This window comes from Pongo pygmaeus, chromosome 2, assembly GCF_028885625.2.
Source record: "Pongo pygmaeus isolate AG05252 chromosome 2, NHGRI_mPonPyg2-v2.0_pri, whole genome shotgun sequence".
NCBI lineage: Eukaryota > Metazoa > Chordata > Mammalia > Primates > Hominidae > Pongo > Pongo pygmaeus.
The window spans coordinates 115,417,144-115,436,109 of record NC_085930.1 but is presented as its reverse complement, the minus strand read 5'-3'; the positions used below and the strand labels follow the sequence as shown (position 1 = coordinate 115,436,109).

Here is an 18,966-nt window from a genome sequence, read left to right as displayed (position 1 = left end):
GTGAGCTGCTCTAGCAAATTAACCCAAAGAGGTGTCAGGGGAACCCCAACTTAAGGCGGGTCTGTCAGAAGTTCCAGAGGCCCAGACTTGCAACTGGTGTCTGAAAGTGGGAACGCCAGTCTTGGAGACCTAGCCTTCAACTTATGGGGTCTGATGCTGTCTCCAAGTACGTAGTGTTGGAATTGAATTGGAAGAAACCCAGCTGGTGTTGGCTACAGAATTGATTGGTTGCCAGCTGGTGAGGAGAAATTCCCACATATTTGGGGGTCACAGAAGTCTTTGTTTTTAATTATTGTGTTGGTGTGAGAGCAGAGGAAAAATTGAGTTTTTCCTAAGAGCATTTTAATCATAGTTGCTTTAAATTCCCAGTCTGGTAATTCCAACATGAATAACTCTTCTTAGATCTGTCAAAGACGTGAAGTCACAGGGCAAAACACTGCTCCAAAAACACTGCTAGATTTAAGTCTGGTTCTGATCTCTGCTCTGTCTCTTCAAACTGTGTTTTTGCCTTTTTGTATGCCTTGTAATCTTTTGTTAAAAACTAGACATGATGTGTACTGGGTAAAGGGAATTCCAGTAAATAGGTCTTTAATGATATGGTAAAGTGTGGGGAGAGGGAAAGCAGTCTATGGTCCTGTGATTAGGTCTCGGTCTTTTAGTGAGCCTGCGTCTCTGCACTGTGAACGTTACAAGTGCTTCTCAGTCTCCCACCCTCTCTTAAGTGGGACAGGATGGCTAGAGCAGGGTTGAGTTGGATCTTTCTCTTCCCCCAGGTAGGATAGGGTCTGATATAGGGCAAGCCTTGTTAAGAACAGAATACTCTGGGCTGGGTACAGTGGCTCATGCCTGTAATCCTAGCACTTTGGGAAGCTGGGGTGGGTGGATCACAATGTCAGGAGTTCAAGACCAGCCTGGCCAACATAGTGAAACCCTGTCTCTACTAAAAATACAAAAAATTAGCTTGGCACGGTGGCGGGCACCTGTAATCCCAGCTACTCGGGAGGCTGAGGCAGGAAAATTGCTTGAACCCAGTGGGGGCGGAGGTTGCAGTGAGCCGAGATTGTGCCATTGCACTCCAGTCCAGGAGACGGTGCGAGACTCCATCTCAAAAAAAAAAAAAAAAAACAGAACACTCTGGCTTATTTCAAATGGTTACTTGCCTCTCCCTGCTGGAAGCATGGGAGAATTTTTCTTTGATATTCACTGTGTGAACCCAGTAGAGCTCTTGGAAGTAAAAGCCACAGAAATATGGAGGCCTTTCTCTGGAGTTCTTAACTCTCAGAGTAATCTACATTGAGTCTCCAGCAATTTGTCAGTTAAAGTTCAGGTTTTCTTATCCTGGTACTGGTTCCTGCAGAGGTTTCTTGTGGATTTCTGATCCAGTAAATTGTAATTCTCTCTCTTTTTTTTTTTTCTGAGACAAAGTCTCGGTCTGTTGCCCAGGCTGGAGTGCAGTGGTGTGATCTTGGCTCACAGCAACCTCTGCCTCCCAGATTCAAGCAATTCTTGAACCTCAGCCTCCTGAGTAGCTGGGATTACAGGTATGTGTCACCACGCCCAACTAATTTTTGTATTTTTAGTAGAGACAGGGTTTCACCATGTTGGCCAGCCTGGTCTCAAGCTCCTGACCTCAAGTGATCTTACCCGCTCGGCCTCACAAAGTCCTGGGATTACAGGTGTGAGCCACTGCGCCTAGCCTAAATTGTAATTCTCTGTATTCACCTGTGTGTCTCTAACTTTTGGGGCAGTCTTTTACCCTGTGACTTCACTTCTCTGACAGATCTAAGAAGTTACTCATTTTTCAGTCTGTTCAACAATTTTACTTGTTAAAAAGGAGTAGCAACTTCCAAGCTCCTTATGTGCCAGACCAGAAACACAAGTCTTACTACAAGTTTTTATTTAATAGAATCATTAAATTGCAAAATTGAAAGAGATTTGAGATGCCATCTAGTGCATCCCTGCAGGGGATCTTTGAGGAATACTTCCCTCTCCCTCCACCCTACACATGGACACCTCCCTACGCTCCGTGGGCATGGTTGCCGGTGATCTTCCTGATACTTCCCATATGGAGAGTGTATTCATTCCACTTAAAACTGCTCAGCTGGTTAGAAAACTCTTGTTACACCCCTCTTTGGTCTTAGTTGTGGCCTTGAATGAAGGCAGGTACAAAGAGGAAGATGAGGAAGACACCTTCAAAGAGGATACCTGGTCATGGGCCTTGAAGCATTGCAGAGAGCCTTTGGCAGTCTTTACAGGATGTGGTGGGGAGGAAGGGAGGACAAAGTTAAGGGGAGAAAAGTAAACCAAAACATCAGGATTTGGGGAATGTAGAGATAATGTGAGACCAGTGACATTTGGTGCCTCAGTTCCAAGGTTTGGGGATCATAGTTCAGCTGGAGACTGACTCTAGGGAGGTCTTTGATCAGCCCTCACTCTTGTCAGGAGTCTGCTAATCATTCTGTCTTTTTCTATTTTAGAATTGTACACCAAGAAGTGGAAGAATCTTTAGAGACCATCGTTTACCCAGACGGGGTAATTGAGGGCCAGAGCCGGGGACAGATTCTCAGGGTGAATCAGTGGCAGAGCTCAAGTTTCCTACCTCCCAGCTCTAGCTCTCTTGGTTTCTTGGAGCCAAACAAAGAAAAAGTTCCTTTCCTGACTGGAGTGAGGAGATGATGAGGCCAGAGGACAAGGCTTTATGTCTCCACCTCAGTTCTTCCCCATAAGGGGAATACCAGACTAGGCAGTGGTGACTGGTGGCAACTGTTTTCTTGGCAATTCAGTAGAGGCAATGCTGAGAATAAGAACACTCAAGGAAGCTAAGTGAAGGAAAAAAGAGCTGGGGACAGTGGTGATCCTGGTGGGAGAGCTTGGGGTGGGGCAAAGAGCGAAGCATGCTCCCTAAGCAGCATGTCAGGCCTTGCTTCTGCCCTCCACTGTCTGCCCTGCCTTGACCTGTACTGCAGGCTGACTGATTAACAGGTTACCAGCAGCTGTGCCAGTCAGGTGGCCAGGGCTGCCCTGCACAACCTTGCTTCCTTGCATTCCCTTCAGCGATGTTCCCCTGCTCATCCCTTAAAATAGTTCAAAATTAAGAACATGAAAATGCTTTCTTATGCATGCACAAGCAGACACGTATATGTGTATGCACCTGGTGTGTGTGTGGGCTGTGATGGAGGCATACTTTGTCTTGTGTTCATTGTCACTGACATTGCTCAGGGAGGCTGGGGTACTTGCATTTGTTTTCATCTTTAGAGTGTGTTAATGGTTTCCTTCTTGATTAAAGTAGAGCTCAAAATGTAGCTCTGTCATTGCTCTGTATTCTTGGTTTGTCTTTGATGTTGAAAAGACAGTGCACTTGTGCTTTTGGTGGAGCTCCTGGCCTGCATGCTGCTTCCTAGGACTGGCAGGTATTGCATATCACCACATACCAGACACCCACAGGAGAGAAAAATCATCAGGATCAAGAGGCCAGATTGGGCTGCTGGCAAAGTTTATCCGCAGGCTAGGTGCTTGCTGCTCTCCTGCTTATCCGTGCTGCCTAGTGTGGGCTGTCCCTAGAAGGGAATTCTGTGTCCCTCTGAATGCTGCAACTACTCTCAGGGTTTTACTGTAGCGGTTTTACCTCTGCCTATTGGTTGACCCATCTACCTGTCTCATTTGAGTTGAGTGTGAATTGTTTAGGATATTGCAATTAGAGGTGGTGCGGGCTGGCTGGCTGCTGTAAGCCATCTTAACATTTGGCTAAGCTCACTCCTGTGTGCTGGGCCTGACAAGGTCCTCTTGGTTCCTCTTGTGATGCCTGTATCTTTTACACAGTCAGTAAAACATCCTCAGATGATATAAGCTGGAGTGAACTATTTATTTTTCTATTTTTTTATTTTAGTTTAAGTTCTGGGATACATGTGCTGAATGTGCAGATTTGTTACATAGGTATACATGTGCCATGGTGGTTTGCTGCACCTATCAACCTATCATCTAGGTTTTAAGCCCCACATGCATTAGATATTTGTCCTAATGCTCTCCCTCCCCTTGTCCCCCACCCCCTGACAGGCCCTGGTATGTGATGTTCCCCTCCCTGTGTCCATGTGTTCTCATTGTTCAACTCCCACTTATGAGTGAGAACATGCGGTGTTTGGTTTTCTATTCCTGTGTTAATTTGCTGAGGATGATTGTTTCCAACTTCATCCATGTGGACTATTTTTTCATCATATTCTACCCTTCCCAAGTCACACCTAGGGGGCTGAGGAGTGACAGGGGGAGCAGGGCAAGGCTGGATTAAACATTAATGCAGCTATCACCACTGCCCAGACGAGCAAGTTCCCAGAGCCAAGCTACAGAGCTACCCTAGTGTCCCCAGGCTGAGGAGGTGGTGACTGGCATACATGGCTCAATTTGTCCAGGTCCTGGCTGAAATAGGTGACTTTGGTCGCTTCCAGATACAGCTATTGATCCTGCTGTGTGTTCTCAACTTCCTGTCTCCCTTCTACTTTTTTGCCCATGTCTTCATGGTCCTAGATGAGCCCCACCACTGTGCAGTGGCCTGGGTGAAGAACCACACTTTCAACCTGAGTGCTGCTGAACAGCTGGCACTGAGCGTGCCCCTGGACACTGCAGGCCACCCAGAGCCCTGCCTCATGTTCCGGCCTCCCCCCGCCAATGCCAGCCTGCAGGACATCCTCAGCCACCGCTTCAATGAGACACAGCCTTGTGATATGGGCTGGGAATATCCTGAGAACAGGCTCCCATCCCTAAAGAATGAGGTAGGCTTGTCCTTTTGCTGGTCTCTCCACCAGTTGTGGGTCTGTCAGGTCTTGTGCCTGACTCTTCACCCTCAGTCACTGGCTCTGTATCTGCCCCATGCCCATATGGTCAACCATGGGCACATATGTTTTTTATTTTGTCAGTCTCATTTTCCTCTTTGTCTTCTGCCTATTGACTCATCTGTCTGTTATCTTCTCTGTCCAATCTGTCTGCCCATCTGTCCATTTTTTGCCCATCCTTTTGTCATCCCTCTCTTTCCTTGTCTCTCTGGCTATCTACCCAGTTGGTGTCCTCTCCTCTTTTCCCATCTTTGTGCCTTTCTCTCTACCCAGTGTGCTCATCTGTCTGTCCAGTTCTCTTTGTCTTTCAGTCTGCCCCTGCATGTCTGCCTATGTTCCTATTTTCCTAACCCTCTAATGCCATCCCTTTCCCTGTCCATTTCACTGCCTTCCTGCTTGCTGGGCTTCAAAGCTTTCAGCTTTTCTCTCTAGGTCTCTGCCAGCCTGCCCTTGGGACGCTGGAGAACATCCAGGACTCTAGGACTTGTCCTGTGGATAACTAAGTGTTCATTCTTGCTAACTTCATTCTTTTAGGAGAGACGCAGGCAGAAAAGTTCCCATCCTAGTCACTTTCGAGCAAGAGGGGACCTCTGAAAGCATCCAGTCCCACTCTGTTGCTTCCCAGATGTTGGGGTTGAGGCACAGAATGAGGAGATGGCTTAGCCAGGGCAATGCAGTGAGTTGATCATGGAGCTGGGGCTCTCATGCCAGATAACTGCCATCTAGATTCCCACAGGAGTGGGAGGCAGCACAGATAGTCCAGAAACCTGAGGGGCATGGGTGCTTGAGGTGATCTATATAATTCTCATCTTCTTTATGGTGGAAAATCTGGGATTAAACATTCACTTCTCCCCCACCCCATGGCTGAAAAAGTATTTATTTTTAGAGGTTGTCAGAGACCAATGTGTTAACCAAAGCTTAACTTTCACTTTTTAATATGTGACCATAAAACTGCTCCCAGAAGCCTGGCAGCCTGAGGATATGTCCTGCCTGTCCTTCTCCCAACTCTCCCCCACCCCACCCCACCCAACCCCACGCCACAGGGAGCTCTAAGGAGCCTATGCATGCTCCCAGGCTCTGGGGCTGGCCAGCCTAGCCCCTTCTGACCCTTACTGTCCTCTCCATCATCTCCCCAGCATCACATCCATGGCCGGTCCCAGCCTTCACCAGCCCTAACGTGTTGTGATATGCCTATATGTGTTAAACTCTCTGCCCACCTGGCTAAATATCATCATTCTCAAAGCCCAGGAAACCTTCCAGATTGCTCACAGACTACTCTAGGCCTTCTTCACACGCCGTGCTGGACTGTTCATGCAACCGTATTCAGCCAAAGGTCCCTGAGGATTAACTGTGCGGGAAAGTCAGAGGGGAAAGGTACTTTGTTCCTCTACTGGTCAGGAAAGGTCTGGGCCCCTTGCAGAGGAATAAAGGGCTGGGCAGGTTCTAAGGCCCAGAATTTGCTTCCTCCTGGTGGGGGGTAATGGGCAGGCAACTTTCTGAAGGAGGTGGTATGTGTGAACTTGGCACCAAGATACTAGAAAAATGTTGCTAGAGAAGAGGGTAAGGCCTTTGCAGGCAGAGAATAAGAATAGCACAGGAAAGGCCTGGCAGCAGGAAGCAGGCAGGATGTCTGGGGAGCAGTGGGTGTGCCTGCAATGGGGTCAGGGTGGAGGGGCAGGGGTATAGAAATTAGATGGATGTTTTCAAGGATTTGGGACCTCTGTTCTTTGGTTTTTGTTTGACACATCTGAAAAGAATGCATACACAAAGAATTATCATGTGAGAAAGCATTGGTTAACGCTAAGGTAATAATTAGCATTTGCGGAAGGTGGAAAAAAATTACCTAAACATTTTTAGCAATTGGGAACTGCAAAATAAGCCGATAACATCCCTGTTAACACTTAGGAAGAGTCTTCATTCATGACATCTGTTAAACTAGAGAGCCTCCATTGGCTGTTGGAAGGTTCCTCAAACACAAAACAGAAACAGGGGGAGTCCGTTGACTGGTTCCCATGTTATTAAGTGTTCTCCCCACCCCTTCTCCAACCTCAGCTCCTTGATGAAGCAGACCTCCATAACTTGAAAGAGGGTGTTATCATTCCATAGACATCTGTCTTATACATAACATCACCCTCACATTTCTTCTACATGCTGGGTCTTCAGCTGCATTCTAGGAACACCATGTCACACACTCTTAAGCTGCACATTTATGCTAAGCATATGAGAGAATGACAGGAAAGACTTTTTTTCAGATTATGAACTCACTCCATTTAGTGTATTTCAGAAGGTGCAATACTTCATTTATCAGTGAAATAAGTTGGAAATTAACTTCGAAAAATAAATCAGCAGATAGCAAATCTTCTCAAAAGTTACAGTCACGTATATAGTGCAAGAAATGAGGAAAGGCAAGACAGACTCCACCCACATTAGTGAGTTTCATCAAACACCCAAGGGTGGAGAGAAAAGGCAGCTTTCAGAAAGGACTGTGTTATGAAATGAGGCAGGTGGGGAATGTGTTTTCTAAACTAGATCTAGGAAGTGGAATGTGGAATCAATCTGTCCTCCTCCCTTTAAGGACTGTCCACTGGTTAATAAATTTTTTAAAAGAGTAAAAAATAAACTCACACACAAACACCCACAAAAAAAAAAAAAAAAAAAAAAAGGCAGCACTAAGAAGTCCCATGTTACTCTCGAGGGGAACCAAGGAGCAGCTTAACAATTAGCATTAGTGGCTAGAGAGTCATCACAAGCATGCCTTGCTTTTAAGCAAACAAAAAAATTTTTTGAAGCAACAAAACAAACGAGTACTGATCACTTTTCTGACAATAAACAATGACTCAAAAGTAACTAGTATTGGGATGGGGAAGGGGAACCATACCTATGAGCCTTGTCTTGCAAGAGTATATGTTGGTAGGGTTAGGCATTTGTCATTATTGCAGAGAATGAACTTCAATTTTTTTTTTTTTTTTTTTGAGACAGGGTCTTGCTCTGTCACCCAGGCTGGAGTGCAGTGGCGAGATCTGGGCTCACTGCAACCTCCGCCTCCTGGGTTCAAGTGATTCTCTGACCTCGGCCTATCAAGTAGCTGGTACTACAGGCATGCACCACCACGCCCGGCTAATTTTTGTATTTTTAGTAGAGATGGGGTTTCACCATGTTGGCCAGAGTGGTCTCGAATTCCTGACCTCAGGTGATTCACCCGCCTCAGCCTCCCAAAGTGCTGGGATTACAGGTGTGAGCCACCACACCTGGCTGAATTTTTAATTCTTAGTTTGACTTAAACCTTGCTTTTAGTGTGATGGCGACACAAGCTGAGCTGAAAGGGCTCTGGAGAGATGTTCACAGCAGCACACGCCTGAGGCTCTTCTTTGGCTCTGGAAGCTTGGTTAACTGCATTCTTTAGGCCCTTCTCTGTGAGTGCAGAATGCTCTGCATACTCAACAGCCTTCCAGTCCGAGGCCAGTCTGGAGTGACAGGCTTCTGTTTTTTGTTCTTGGCAACTTTTACAAGAGTAGAGGGATCATTCTCTGAGATGAATTTGGGTCTCGACAAGCAAGAAAGGAATCTTTGGACAGTGGTGAGTTATCACAAGCACCTACTTTTCTTTCACATTTTTGAATGAGGACAGAGATACCACTGAAAAACTGACTAGAAATACATCTGTTTGTGGATACTTAGCAATTGTAATCTTTTATAACCCTCTTGCCCAGAAGTGTCAAAAAGTCCAAGAGCATGTGGCTCTCCACCAACCATAACCGTGACCACAAAGTTGTTAGAAATAGTTGGTACATTTTCAAATGTAAATTTGTTTGTTGTGTAGGATATCAGTATGTTTTACCAATGGCATCATTGCTCACAACAGCACACTTAATGGTCTGCATTACTGAAATAGCTTTGTATTTACTTTAAATATTTCAAACTCGATGTTGACCTCAGCTTCTCCCTGGGACATGGCAGCACTCAGGACCTCTCTCCTAGACAGTGCTGGCATTGCGGTTGGACCTTGGGCCTCTCACTCTACCCTAACATGCTCTTCTCACCCCCACTCTTCCAAAGACTGTGACTCCCAAGGAAATGAACTCTTTGTGCCCTGCACCACATGATAATCCCAAGCTCGGTTCCAGAGTGCAGTCAGCTTGGTGTGAGATCTTCTATCTCCGGTTTTTATCTATGGGGAAGGGTTCTACCCATTGACCCAGAGGCCCCTCTCTGAGCTGACACCTAAGCTTCTTTATTATAAATGGTGACTTCATATTTAAACTTAAATGCAAACAATACTAATTTGAAAAGAAAAAACTATATTTCCATATAGGCTGTGTGCTCTTGAAGGTCAGAATATGTTTCTCCTTTTCAACCTACGTTTCCTGGGTGTCCATCCTTGGTAAAAGAAAAAAAATGGGCTGGGTGCAGTGGCTTGTGCCTGTAATCCCAACACTTTGGGAGGCTGAGGCAGGAGGATCACTTGAACCCAAGAGTTCAAGACCAGCCTGGGCAATATAGTGAGACCTCATCTCTACAAAATATAAAATAATCAGCCAGACATGGTGTCACATGCCTATAGTCTCAGCTACTCCAGAAGCTGAAATGGGACGATGGTTTGAGCTAGTAGTAAGCCGTATTCATGCCACTGCACTCCAGCCTGGGGAGACGCTTTCTCAAAAAAAAAAAAAAAAAGAAAAAATGACTCTCCTGTCTACGTGGACCTTGGAATGGGAAGGTGGGAAGACCATCAATGAATAGCAACAATCATGTGATCTGTCCAGGGACCAAACAAGTAGGAATAGGAGGGAAGGGGAAGCGGAAAGAACAACCATTTCTGGGGTCTGGAGGCATGAAAATTCCTGGCATATTTAGGAATGCTGACATGGCAAAAGAGACTGGGAAATAGGCAACAGCTAGCTCTTCAAGGGCCTTAGATATAGTGCTAAGGAATTTGGGCTTTCTCCTAGAGACCAAAGGGAGCTGTTGAAGGTTTTGGAATAGGGGAGGGATCCAGGATGGGGTATGCACCAAGAAATGAGGGTGGGATTCTGCAGACCACCATGGCAGGCTTCAGACAGAACCATCCACTGTGGGTGTTAGGGCTGGGGAGGATGACTGGAATCCCAAGTTGGAGCCCTCGTCATCTCCACCACCTGCAACATGACAACACCATGAGAGCTCGGGCATATCTCGGTGCCTCTCCAAGCCTCAGTCTCTGCTGCTGCACAAAGGGAATGATAAGCCATTATGGGGTTAGAACGATGATTTAATGTCATAGCAAGTATATAAACTGAAGAGAGGTAGTGAATGGTGGCTGTTGACCAGGGGTGCCAGCCTTAGAAGACTCCAAGGCTTGGTGCTCATGCCCACAGAGCACTTCACCCCCTTGTGTCTGAGCTGTCTGCCACCAGCTGAGAGCTTTGTGAGCGTAGAGGCCAGCACAGCCTCACCCTAGGTAACAGGTGCTGAGAGCTTCCTGTGACATAACCACTGAGCTAACCATGTTACAAGTGTTAGTTCCTTTCATTATATCAGGTGATACTATATAGCATATTTTATTCACATTTTGTAGTGGGAAACCAAGACACAGACAGATGGGCTAACAGGCTCAAGGTCACACAAAGCCACTCAATTCTGACTCCTGAGCCTGGCAACAGTAGGCATTTATTAGTAGTTATTTTAAATGCCATCTTACTACAAAAGCAATCTGTGGCTGCTAAACAAAAACCAAACAGGATAGAACTGGCTGGAGCAACAATTTCAAGTCCCCTGTCCTTCCCTACTTCATTCCCAGGGGCAATCAGTTCATCACTTGATACATGTTGAAAGTTCTTGAAAATTAACAGTTGTCCTTGAGAGCAGAAGTATGAGCACAATGGTAACTCCTGGACTGGTTAATTTCTTGCTAAAAGTTATTTAACTGATGGTGATTGGTTAATTAGCTAGCTGTAGGCATTAGTTTATGTCTTCATTTATTCATTCATTCAGCAGACATCCTCTTAGCCTTCACTCAGATTCATTCCCTGTCTAGGGCAAGAGAGATGTCTCAACTCTACCAGCTGCCATCCAGCTGTAGGACCAAGGGTTAGCTGCTTAACTTTTCCTTTCTTGGGAAGTTGATGATAAGTGAAGGATTATTATTAGAATTCTGTGAGATCATGCATGTAAAGTGTTTAGCAAGCATCCAGCACAGGGTGAGCGCTCAGTGGTTGCTGCTGGGAAGCTGGAGGAGAGCTCACATGACAGTTCTCCAACAAACATTTGTGTGTGGAACTGGGCTGTGTTCAAGAGGCATGGCGGGACTCCCTGAGGGGCCCACAAACTCCATGGGGTAGGGGTCAGTCAAGTGAGTCAAGTGCACATACAGCAGATGTGTGTACAGAGTGGTATGGACCCAAATATCTTCTCCTCTTGGTTTCTCAGGCTGTGGGATTCTCTCTATAGGTCTTGGGTGGATTAGCATTCTCTGTGTCTCTCTCTTTCTCTGTCTCACACCTGCACATTCTCTCATTCTCTCCCTCCCTCCCTGTGTGTGTGTGTGTTCCTCTGTCCTAATCGCCTTCCTGAAGGCATGTGTGAGGGCTCCTTAGGATTCTGATTGCCTGTGAATGGTGGGTACTTCAGGGGGATTTTGCAGCCAGGTAGAAAAACATGGAGAGACCCAAGTGTGTCCCAGGGGTGCCCTGGCTATGGAGAAGCAGCCCCATTTGTTAAGAAGCAGCAATTAATGGTCTGTCACAGGGTCCCAAAATTTGCATCCTTAGTGTGTCAATAATTTTACATGGCGTCTCCAAGCCAAAAGAAATGCCTAACAGCTCTATGTATTAAGTCATTAAGTTCAAACAAGTGTTTATGTCCTAACAACTTAGTAGTTATTTTTTGGAATAAATGCATAAGTTGACAGAAAAAATATTTTAATGTTATTCTTAAATACAATAACTTACTGATAGGATGTATGCACTTACTGGGCATTGTACAACTTCTCAGTTCTTAAACACTGCCGCACTCACTTTCTCTTCCACATTGATTTTCATGTGGCATTTGCTTTCACAGCAACTGCCAAAAGCACTTTCCTATAGATATGATGTCAGATTTCACATAGATATGATGTCATTGGAAGGAAAGTAGTGTGGTCTCACGTTGAAAGTGTGAACTATCCTGAGCTAGTAATTTGTGTGATACCAGAGAGATATCAACTTGTATTTCCCTTTAAAACCTGAAATGCCTTGCCATGCTCAGTGAGTTCACCATGGTGCCCTGGAGTGCCTCAGTACACAGTTTGGGAACCATGAGCTCATGCCCTGAATGGTTTGTAGTGGGCCAGGTGGTGTAGGGCTTGCCCTCCATGCGGCCACTGGACTCACATCTGCCTGTGTCTCCCTCAGTTCAACCTGGTTTGTGATCGGAAGCACCTGAAGGACACCACACAGTCAGTGTTCATGGCTGGGCTCCTTGTTGGCACCCTCATGTTTGGGCCCCTCTGCGACCGGTAAGAACCTTGCCCTGCCCACTCCCTGCCTAGCAAGCTCGTCAGCTCTGGCACAGGCCCAAGTCCCCCTTATGCCCCTCACACTGGTCTTTAGGCGAGGCCCTCTTCCCCCTACCCTCAAATGGGGCTCAGGGAAGGGCCGCGTCTCCTCCCTCAGACAGAGACCCCAGGACAGGGCTGGGCCCCCTTGCAGCCTTCTCCTCAGATGCCTTCCGGGAGGGACCCTCCCCACAGACCTGCCCTGTTTCCTCAGGATTGGGCGCAAGGCCACAATCCTGGTGCAGCTGCTTCTCTTCACCCTCATCGGCCTGGCCACAGCCTTTGTGCCCAGCTTTGAGCTCTACATGGTCCTGCGCTTTGCTGTGGCTACTGCCGTCGCTGGACTTAGCTTCAGCAATGTCACCCTATGTGAGTGTCTGGGCCCTGGAGCCTTCAGCCATAGGGTGAGGCCCAGGGGCCTGGGAGGGCCACAGCCCCAAACGGCCTGTGGAGGTCTTTTCAGGTACCCCACATCTGAAGTGGTCGCACTGGTGCTTCCTGTTTTGGCACTGAGGCCCAACCCCCACAGGGTGGCATCTAGGAGTAATGGGGAGTGAATGGCAGGGATTAGCCCTGTCTCAACCTCTCCATTGCCACAGTGACAGAATGGGTGGGGCCCTCATGGAGGACACAGGCTGTGGTCCTGGCCCAGTGCAACTTCTCCCTCGGGCAGATGGTGCTTGCGGGACTCGCCTACGGTTTCCGCAACTGAGGCTCCTTCAGATCACCGGCACTGCGCCTGGCTTACTGCTCTTCTTCTACTTCTGGTGAGGAAAATACATGCCAGGAGCAAGCCCCCACAGGTTAGTTGTGTTGTGGTGGGGTTGGAGTGCAGCGCCCATGTTCATAGGACAGTCAGAGGCGAGTCTGGGAGAGGGAGCCTGTCACAGCTGGGTGTGGGGTTCAGTTTGCACTGGAACAAGCCGGAAAGCTCCCTAGGACTCCAGGCCCCAAGGTCATAGCCGTTGCTGACCCACAGGGCTCTGCCAGAATCTGCACGTTGGCTCCTGACCCATGGGAGGATGGACGAGGCGATACAACTGATCCAGAAGGCGGCCTCGGTCAATAGGCGGAAACTCTCCCCGGAGCTCATGAACCAGGTACTTCCAGTAGGCCCAGGCCCAGGCCCAGAATCAGACCCACACGGATCTTCCTGCCTGGCTTCTCACTCTGCTTCTTCCTCCCAGCTGGTCCCAGAGAAGACAAGCCCCTCAGGGAATGCCCTGGATCTGTTCAGACACCCCCAGCTCCGGAAGGTGACCCTGATTATCTTCTGTGTCTGGTGAGTTCCCAGAGCCCGAGGACAGAACCACAGGGCTGCAGCCTCCCTGGTGTGTGTTGGCAGAGGGGTGGGCTGGTGGCTGTTTGGCTGGGATGGTCTCTCCCTGGCTGTGCCAGTGTCCCCTGCTGTGACTGCTGACCAAGGCAGGCTCTCCCTCTGGGTGGTGTCTTGCCACCCACCAGTGACAGGAACCCTTCATTACCTTGTAGGTTTGTGGACAGTCTGGGGTACTACGGCCTGAGCCTCCAAGTGGGGGACTTCGGCCTGGACGTCTATCTGACGCAGCTCATCTTTGGAGCCGTCGAGGTGCCTGCCCGCTGTTCCAGCATCTTCATGATGCAGAGGTTTGGCCGCAAGTGGAGCCAGTTGGGGACCTTGGTCTTGGGTGGCCTTATGTGTATCATCATCATCTTCATCCCAGCACGTACCAGGGCTGGCTATCCCTCACCCCCATGCCCCCTCACCCACTGGCTGCCAGGGGCTAGACCAGTGGCCATTGTTCTGTTTCCAGGAGTAAAGGCTTCCCTGGGGTTTGGGTACAGAAGGGGTGGGGAGTTTCAGTAGATGGGGCCAGCGTCAGGGCCCAGGTGATGGGGCTGTCTACCCTCTGCCAGATCTGCCTGTGGTGGTCACCATGCTGGCTGTGGTGGGGAAGATGGCCACAGCTGCCGCCTTTACCATCTCCTATGTGTACTCTGCCGAGCTTTTCCCCACCATCCTGCGGTAAGAGCTGCAGTATGACTCCTGCTCCTCTGCTACTGAGACGCTGATTTGGCTGTCCCTCCTCGGCCCTCACCCCATTCCACAAATAGCTGACAGGGCTGGCTCTGGGGCAGCAGTGCTGGGCGGGGTCCAGGACAACTAGAAATCTAGCCCAAGCCTTCAAGTTGTCCCCAGAACAGTGGAGGACAGACAGGCAAGTAGGCCATGCCCTGGCGGTCAGGACAGGAGCATGGGACACATCTAAGAATGAATGGCCGCAGAAAAGGAGCACTTGGGGTGGGAGGGTGGTGAGGATGTGCAGCCTCCGACCTGAGACTTGACAGGCGAGCAGGGGTGTAGCAGGCAGGGAGCAGGGTTGGAGGCAAGAGCAGAGAGCAGGAATGCTGGATGGACTGGGTAGGGTTGGAGACCCTGCAGACCTTTGAGGTCTGGGCTCTCCTGAGGAAATATACTAGGGTGAAGCTGAGGCCGAGAGTTGGGCCCAGGTCTACTTAGTTTGCCCTGGTCTTCCCCCAGGCAGACAGGCATGGGGCTGGTGGGCATCTTCTCACGGATTGGGGGCATCCTCACACCACTTGTGATCCTGCTGGGAGAGTACCACGCTGCCCTCCCCATGCTCATCTACGGCAGCCTCCCCATCGTGGCCGGCCTGCTCTGCACCCTGCTGCCAGAGACGCGTGGCCAGGGCCTGAAAGACACCCTCCAGGACCTGGATCTGGGGCCTCACCCGCGGTGAGCTGCTTGCTTGCACTGAAACCACGACTTGGGTCTCACATTGGCCATGCACTCTATATGCCCAGGCCTCCACCTCATCACTCGTCCACTGTTGCCTAGAGGCTAATATGGCGTCCTCCAGAACCACAGACATCTGGCTGGCTTTAGTTCAGATTCCCCTTACTTTGAGGAGGGAGGTGGTGAGGGACACTGTCATGGGACCAATTCCTGGGCAGCCAATGACAGCCTTCTGCTCCCTCTAGGTCCCCCAAATCAGTGCCCTCAGAGAAGGAAACAGAGGCCAAGGGAAGAACTTCCAGCCCGGGAGTGGCCTTTGTGAGCAGCACATACTTCTGATTGAGGTCTCTAAGAGCTGGACCATCGGTAGCAGGGAGCTGCCTAAACACCTCCTTGGATATGGCCAGGACCCACAGGGACACAGGGCAAGACCAGCCTTGCTTATGGAGGCAGGACACCACAACCTGGGCCACGGCTGTCACCTCCTGCCGAGTCCAATCCCAGACTGGGAACCATCATCTGGGACAGGACCTCCTGGCCTCCTTCACCTTTCTCATCTCCAGAGCCCCGGCCCCAATACTCTGTCTGGGTTAGGATCTTGGGTATGTCTTGGGATTAACTTGTCCTCTAACAATCTTCATGGGGTATGGCTCTCTTAATCTCCTCAATCTGGAGTCCCCTGCCCTCAAAACACAGTGATGTTCAGAACAGAATACAAGGTAAGCCCTTTCCAATTTGTGGGAACAGGAGGGGAGAGGAAACAAATGTGAAGTTGTGGACTCTACCCAGGCAGGTGGATGAAAATCCTGTGGATAAAGGGAAGGTTATGATTCCTTCTAGCGGATGGACCAGATTCCTCTGGCTAAGGTATGGCCCCATAGGTCTTGGGTCATACAGAGAGAAGATTCAGTTCAGCCTAAATCAAAACTTCCACCTTGCATTCACTTCAAAGATCACCCAACCCCTGCCCTACACTCAGCTCATGCCTAACCTATGTGTGGCTCAGGGACCAGCTTGGGGATGGAGAGGAGGTTTGCTCTGCTCCCTGCCTCACCCCGCCTCCTCCTGCTCATGCTCAGCTGCTTCTGGACCTTCCAGGGCCCATGCAGGGTGAGGGAAAGGGTAGAGGTCTTTTCACCGAGCTGCTGCTGGTTGCAGTTCTTTCCAGTGCACATTGGCTAATGCCAGTTGGTGTGTTTTGTCAGGCTCCTGAAACCTGCCTTTTCCACAGGCCATCTTCTCGGGCTTCTCAGAGATCCTCTCAGGCCTTGGTATTGTTCCTTAGAATGAGCAATATGCTCCCAATGCACTCCCAGCTCCTCTTGGGACCCTTCTCCAGCCCCGCCCAGCATTGCTCCCACAACCTCTCCTACAGCTGGCAGCCCCTGACCCAGCCAAGATGGCCTTCTTGGCTGGGCATGGTGGTTCATGCCTGTAATCCCAGCACTTTGGGAGGCTGAGGCAGGCAGATTACCTGAGGTCAGGAATTTGAGACCAGCCTGGCTGGCATGGCAAAACCCTGTCTCTACTGAAAATACAAAAATTAGCCCTATATGGTGGTGCATGCCTGTAATCCCAGCTGCTTGGGAGGCTGAGGCAGGAGAATCACTTGAACCTGGGAGGCGGAGTTTGCAGTGAGCCAAGATCGCACCACTGCACTCCAACCTGGGCAACAGAAAGAGACTCCGTCTCAAAAAAAAAAAAAAAAAATAGATGGCCTTCTTAGATGGGCGCCCATAAAGAGACCTCAAGCCAGACTGCCTTCCTCAGCACCTCCTTAGCCTGCAAGAACACCATATATCATGTGTCACCAAATGGTAGAAAAAGAGCTTGCCTGGCCACTGCCCCCGCCTTGCCCCAGCTAACATCCCACTAGGGAGAAGGTTCCAGTCTCTCTTCTCACAGGCACCCCAGCTTGCTCACCTTCTCCTGCATGGCTGGTTCGCAGTTGGGCGTAGATGCTGGACCAGTTTCCTGTAAACCCAGCATGGAAGTGTCCAGCACCTGTCTTCCAAACACATGGATATTCCTCACTCATGATTCTCAGCTTTGAAGTGCTGGACAAAAGCTCTATTTAGCTTCCTACTGTGTGCCCATTCATGGCGTCCTCTTGGGGAATACTAGCAAGTCTTTCTGGACACAATGTGTCTCCCAGGCTGAAACTGCCAAGGGGTGGGGAAAACCAGATAGAAGTGGGGAAAGGGCCATTTCCCAGCTAAAGGCAGTTTCCTCCTCTACGATATGGACACTTGCTCCCTTTAAGACAGAATGATTGTCATTCCCAGGAAGAGACCTGAACGGCCAAGCCTGGCTAATTTTTGTATTTTTGGTAGAGATGGGGTTTTGCCAGGTTGGCCAGGCTGGTCTCGAACTCCTGAACTCGTGATCCGCCCACTTCGGCCTCCCAAAGTATTGGGATTACAGGCATGAGCCACTGTGCCTGGCCCCTGGAGACTTTTTCTTTCCTTTTTGGGGGGATTATGGTTGGTTGGGGAGAAAGATTTTTTTTTTCTGTGTGTATTTAAAAGTGTCCTGTGGTTTGCTCTGATGAATGGGTAAGTGTCCTTTAGCAGTCACTGATGGGAGGTTGGCTGCTGAGGCCTCTGGGACACTGAAGGAGAAGATATGCAGCTTCACTGGACCCTGGTTGTGTACCTCCTTGATTTTGCTCCTCAAAGGTTACGGCAATGGTGACTATCAGTCCTAAACATTTAGTCCAGGTGTGTGAAAGTGAAACTGTGCCCCAAACAGTTAAAGACACCAATGACTAACAGAAATTCTTGAGTTTGCAGGATGGCAGGTAAGAAAAGAAACAACTTGCTGAGATGCTGAAAGTCCCTCCACTTGTAAGACAACAAAACTGGCTAAAATAGGTTGGAACCAATGTGGCCAACTAGAGTCTGTGCAGAACCTGCTTGCTGACATCACAGCCTGAATTTCCACTGTGTGTTTCATACTCACTGCCCCCGTACCTGCCCATGTGATCTATGAGGTGTCATGAAGAGAACCGCACATGCTGGAGGACTTTCCAGACCTCCTCTTTCCTTCCACTAATCACCTGCTAATCTCAGAATCCTGACACCTTTTCTAATAAAAACACTGCCTTAGCACCAGCCCAGGGAGACAGATTCAAGCTGGACTCTTGTCTCCGTGTCGGCCGGCCTATGATTAAAAGCTTTTCTTTTCTCAAAAACCTGGTGTCATAATATTGGCTTCTAGCACATTGAACAGCAAGCCCCTTTTTGCCTAGTAACAATTTGACCCTCATATTTACTAGTTTTCTCAACCTGTAACCAAGGGAAACAAAAATGACTTCCTAAATTTTTAACAAAGGCAATCAACATTTGTAGCTGGTATGAATATTTGTTCTGTAAACTCATATCTGCAGGCAACACAATGTTTCTTTAGCATATGAACCTCCATCTTGCTGAGCTGATTGGAAATTCATCTCAGCTGTTATTGGGGGCGCTTCTCTACCCAGAGAGTTCTGGGATCTTTTTTTTTTTTGAAAATGAGTCTCAGTCTGTCACCCAGGCTGGAGTGCAGTGGTGCAATTCTCTGCTCACCGCAACTTCTGCCTCCCGGGTTCAAGCGATTCTCCTGCCTCAGCTTCCCGAGTAACTGGGATTACAGGTGTGCGCCACTGTGCCGGGCTAATTTTTGTATTTTTAGTAGAGACAGGGTTTTGCCATGTTGGCCAGGCTGGTCTTGAACTCCTGACCTCAGGTGATCCGTCTGCCTCAGCCTCCCAAAGTGCTGGGATTACAGGCGTGAGCCACCATGCCCAGCTGAGTTCTGGGATCTTATGTAACCAAAACATACCAAAACAAAGGGGTGCTCCCACCCTGCTCTTCCGTCTCACTGATGGCTGCTGGGTGCTCACTGTGCTGTCTGCT

The 18,966-nt window shown here is 49.0% G+C and overlaps 1 protein-coding gene and 1 pseudogene across 1 annotated transcript; one reads left to right on the top strand and one right to left on the bottom strand.

Moving 5' to 3' along the window:
- Window positions 1-4,382: 4,382 nt before the first annotated feature.
- Window positions 4,383-18,471, top strand: SLC22A13 (solute carrier family 22 member 13). Its single transcript, XM_054481587.2, is given in 11 exon segments — window positions 4,383-4,763; window positions 12,191-12,294; window positions 12,548-12,702; window positions 12,933-13,040; window positions 13,043-13,100; window positions 13,313-13,433; window positions 13,521-13,615; window positions 13,825-14,039; window positions 14,230-14,338; window positions 14,855-15,070; window positions 15,316-18,471. Coding segments are annotated over 11 exon segments (1,653 nt in total). The 5' UTR covers window positions 4,383-4,385; the 3' UTR covers window positions 15,410-18,471.
- LOC134739214 (cell division control protein 42 homolog) lies at window positions 8,101-8,704 on the bottom strand (annotated as a pseudogene).
- Window positions 18,472-18,966: the final 495 nt, after the last annotated feature.